This window comes from Euprymna scolopes, chromosome 40 (assembly GCF_053919585.1).
Source record: "Euprymna scolopes isolate OS-2025 chromosome 40, ASM5391958v1, whole genome shotgun sequence".
Classification (NCBI taxonomy): Eukaryota; Metazoa; Mollusca; class Cephalopoda; order Sepiida; family Sepiolidae; genus Euprymna; species Euprymna scolopes.
In genome coordinates this window covers 1,506,663-1,511,229 of record NC_136521.1, presented here as the reverse complement: position 1 = coordinate 1,511,229, position 4,567 = coordinate 1,506,663, and the positions used below count along the sequence as shown (strand labels likewise).

General features: G+C 35.7%; 1 protein-coding gene across 1 annotated transcript; it reads right to left on the bottom strand.

The window, feature by feature from the left end:
- Positions 1-232: 232 nt before the first annotated feature.
- On the bottom strand, positions 233-649 carry LOC145265258 (uncharacterized). Its single transcript, XM_080121041.1, has one exon. The coding sequence runs from the start codon at positions 647-649 to the stop codon at positions 233-235; it is 417 nt and encodes a 138-aa protein (XP_079977167.1).
- Between the last annotated feature and the right edge of the window lie 3,918 nt (positions 650-4,567).

The following is a 4,567-nucleotide window of genomic DNA, read 5'->3' as shown; positions in this document are numbered from 1 at the left end:
TTTTAATAATACCGCCCCATGGCCACAGAGCCAAACAGGTAAAACAGTACCAGTAGAAGAGCGCCTTTCAAAGTTGAACATGCGTTAGTGCGGAGTTGCATTTGTAGTAGTGCACAGCAGGAAGCTAATAGCATTTAAAACATCCTGTAGAACATCCTGCCAAGCGCTAATGGGTGATCGTCTAGATTCCAGAGCTAATAACAGTGTTCCAATTAATGCCGCTGTAGCGATATCATTGACTATTGCCTGTTGCGTTGTATGAAGTAGTGTTGCTAAATCCAATTCCAAGTGGCGTCAAAAATGTTTTGAATTCTTCCGACATAAACGAAGTTCCTCGATCGGAATGGATAAATGAAGGGATTCCGAATATGGAGAAAATATTTGTTACGTACTGGATTGCGGTTTGCGAAGAACAATCATGACAAGGGAAATCAAAATGAAATCGACTGTATTCATCGACGACAGTAAATATGTAACGATATCCCGTCGGAGATACAGGAAAAGGGCCTTTGTAGTCTATGGAGCGACGCTGAAAGTGAGCAGTAGAACGGATCAGCGTAGTATTAGTAGAATCGAATTGAGGTTTTATTTTGCCACGAGTCGTACATTCAGATGCCACACGCCGGACTTCATCAATTAAATATGGCATATTTCGTGACATTACAAAATGTCAAAAGCGCTGTACTTTAGGATGTACTAATGAATTGTGTAGTAACTTTAGTTCCTCCAGGAAAGAAGCAGCAGCACCACACACTCTCGATAATGCATCGGCAACATTGTTCTCACTTCAGGGACGGTGTTTTAAGTCGTATGACAACGGGAGAAGGTTCATTGTAAACCGTTTAATTTTATCATTTTTATTTTATAAGGTTTAAAAATAAAATATACGGCTATATATATATATATATATATATATATATATATATATATATATATATATATATATATATATATCAAAATCTAAAGTCGGAAAGAATAGTGCTAGCTCAAAAACACACCATTAATGCCATATATATATATATATGTATATACACATATATATATATACATATATATATATGTGTGTGTGTGTGTGTGTGTGTGTGTGTGTGTGTGTGTGTGTGTGTGTGACATTAACGGTGTCTGTTTTTGAGCTAGCAATATTCTTTCCGGCTTTAGATTTTGATGGGAATTGGTCAAAAGAAAGACCATATAAATACACATATGGAAACATAATATTTTAGCCTGGGAAAATTGTGGCGCTTGATTCCCGGGGTGTTTTAAGGATAAAAAGCACCCGTTCTTGGTCTCATTTTTTTGTCAAAAATTCATACTTGTGTCTAAATAGGGGGTTCAAATTGTACAGAATTCAAATAAATGCATCGGTTCTCATAAAACAGTGTCATTTGGCTGTTTTACCCTGATTTTTTACATCAGGCCAGGGGTGTAAATGGGGAAAATAGCCCTAATCAGCCGTGGGACATAAAGTTTTTGGCTTGTGTTTGTTTGCGTGTAATAATTATAAATTAGTTTTTTGCTTTGTGTTAGATACTTATTGCACCCACTGTATAAATTATAAGCTGGTTAGGTAAATAGAAATCTTTGATAAAAGATAAGTGTTAGTTGTGGTTTATACTGGATTTATAAAACACATAATATAAATAATTGGTTTTAATAGGAAGTTATGTCTTGCTAGTAATATCCGATGTAAATTGTATTTAAATATGGAGATGTATATGAATCCTGAAATATAGTAAAAGTTAAAATAATCATTCGACGATCACAGAATGAATTTTGAAGAACACTATGCGTGTAGGCCTACCCTAGTAATAAAACAACCAATAATCGGAGAGTTTTTTACACAAGTTAACCTCTCTAATTTGTAAGCCAACCTGTTTCCTCTCGTTCTCACCAGCCATGTGGCACGCATTCATTTTACTAGCTCACTACGGCACACGCTTGCAGGCGCTCGCAACATTGTTCCGTTTTTTTTTTTCGCTTTCTTTTCTCTTCCCTTCCTCCACTGTTACGTCATCTCCCGCAACTGCGTGGTTATTTGCATATGTGAGATATTGCTGCGTGTGCTGCTCCTGCAGCATACACGTAAGGTTACAGATTATGGTAGAAAATATGTTATTTGAGTTCGGTTACTTTAATATAGGAATTTAAAAGACGTATAGCAATGTTAAATTGAGTTTTTGTGGATAATTATTGACATATTGGCTAAAATTATTAATGGTATCTAATCCGTTTGTTCACATAAAGAAAATATCCCTCTATCTGCAGTAGTGAGTTGTTTTTATTAATTTTATCGCTAATACATGTATAAATAGATTAGTAAAGTTACGCGCTACTTTCTTGTGGTGCCCATTGTTCATTTTTTTTAATTAAGGGAAACATCACTTTAAAGGTCTTGAAGCTACTCTAGCATAAGAGTTAATAAGTAGATAGTGATACAGCACCCCTGGTAGTATTGAACTTGAGCAGGACTTAATTATTTTCGAGGACGGCTCAACAGGAACTTATTAACATAATATTTGAAAATGACCCTGCTGTAGTTAACCGAGAAGTAGTCTCACAGTATTGGGCTCTAGAGACTGACAGTTATAGGAAAGAAACGTTAATTTAATTTGCTACACTTATATTTCTCTTGGCATAATCGGAAAAACAAGGAGCATGAAAGGAAGTCCAACGTATAGCGGTTTTAGAGGGGAACTATTAAAATAAAAAATAATTTTACATTTCGGGACTTCTATACTCAAAGGGTCTGATTAACATATGTACAGAATATTGTGTTAAATTGAGCCACATGGAAGGAATATGTATTTTATCGTCAAGTTTGTGTTTTTTTTCTTAATTTTGTTATATATCGAGTGCTTTTCGGTAAGTGGTATTCCTTTATTGTTTACCCATGAGTTCGGTTATCGGACATTTAAATATCATTCATCCTCGATTTCTAACCTCTGAGGACATACCAGAAGTTAGTCAAATTATGATACGTAAATAGAAAAAAAAACCCTGTATTTCATAAAGAAAAATATTATATTATTGGAAAATTGAAAAAAAATATAATCTATTATAATAAATAAAATGTTTATTAAAATCATTTTTTACATGGTAGTCACCACTTATCAAGGCCTGGAAGCCACTCGGAGATAAGGTTTATTGCGTGTACAGTAATCAATGGGATAATGTCGTAGTGATCGTTAGTAATGGAGATTTGATAAAGTGTCTTACTTAAGAGGGCGGTTTATCAGGAATCTGTTTATGTTGGACATGAAGACATCCAAGTTCTAGTCAGGTGGGAAACAGGCAAACGGAACAGAGTTTCACAGGCGTTCACTTCTTAGAAAGATGCTTTTTTCATGGAATCTACGTTTTGATTTTAGTACAGATAAAGAACGAAAAAAAATATTAACAGTGGTTTTAGCTAGACGGGTGTTTTTCGTGAAAGATTGGCGAGGGGGCAGCGATTGGAACTCAGAGGAGCATTTGCCATGGAAATAAGGATAAAACAAAGACAGGCTCGCAACGTCTTTTCTGTTGGGGAGAGGTTGCAGTGAAGAGAAAAGGGCACTCCTCACCAAGCCACGAAGTCTATTTTGTACTCTGTCAAGACAGGATAGGCTGTTTGTAGCAGCTCCTGCCCAGATGTGGCAACAGTACTCTATCCTTGGACGTCACTCGTCTGGTCTTTCAACGTAAAAACTTAAACTTTAATATCAAGTAATTTTCAAACAGCGGATTTCCTATTATTAATAGCTAGCTTGGGTGACCAGCGTTGCCCGGGTGTTGGTAGAGTGTGTTGAGTAAAAAATAAAAAAAAAGTGGTAGTAGGCAAGCAGGATCGAACCCGTAACGCGAAGGAGGAAAAAAGAGGAACAAATAAGTGACAGCTTTTATGTTGTGTCCATCGTCCATGTAAAAAAAAGCTCGTCTGAGAGTGAAGTAATCAATGTTTACGCCGATTTTTCGATATTTGTCGTCCGAAGGTTCAAGTATCAAAACGATACCGACTCTTGAAAATCCGTCGCCTCTGTCGAAAGTTTTAGGCAGGCATACAAATATACATACATGAATACGTATATTTAAACAGACAGGTGAGATTGATATTATAAATAACGTATATTGTTTTCGTGTAATTTGTCAGTTAAGACTTATAGCATATCAACGTCATATTCTGAGTGTTTAATTGAAATGAAACTCGTCGATGAGGGTCTTATTCAAACGTTACACTTTATGTGATATCGTAGTCTCAGATGTCATAACATGCTTAGTGATTTCTCTGTTCTTCTGAACTAGTAACTGAAAATGGAAGACATAAAGGTGAATAGAGTGATGAGGGAAAAATGTTACATTTTTCCCCAGGAAACGCCCTGTTGCCTGCTAGCACAAAGACAAAACAAACAATGTTTTTAATGGGTATATTTTTTTATTATTATTTAAATTAGATTCGATGTTAGCGCATACATTTGCAGCAAAGACTTACTAGATGTAAGGTACCGGATTTGACTTACATAAAAAGGGGGTTCTGTAAACCGCAAATGATAATAAGACAAATCGCAATGTTCGGTATGTCAGACAATTT

Bases quoted from the DNA above. Each gene is read 5' to 3' on its own strand.
- LOC145265258 (XM_080121041.1), bottom strand. From the start codon at position 649: ATGCCATATTTAATTGATGAAGTCCGGCGTGTGGCATCTGAATGTACG.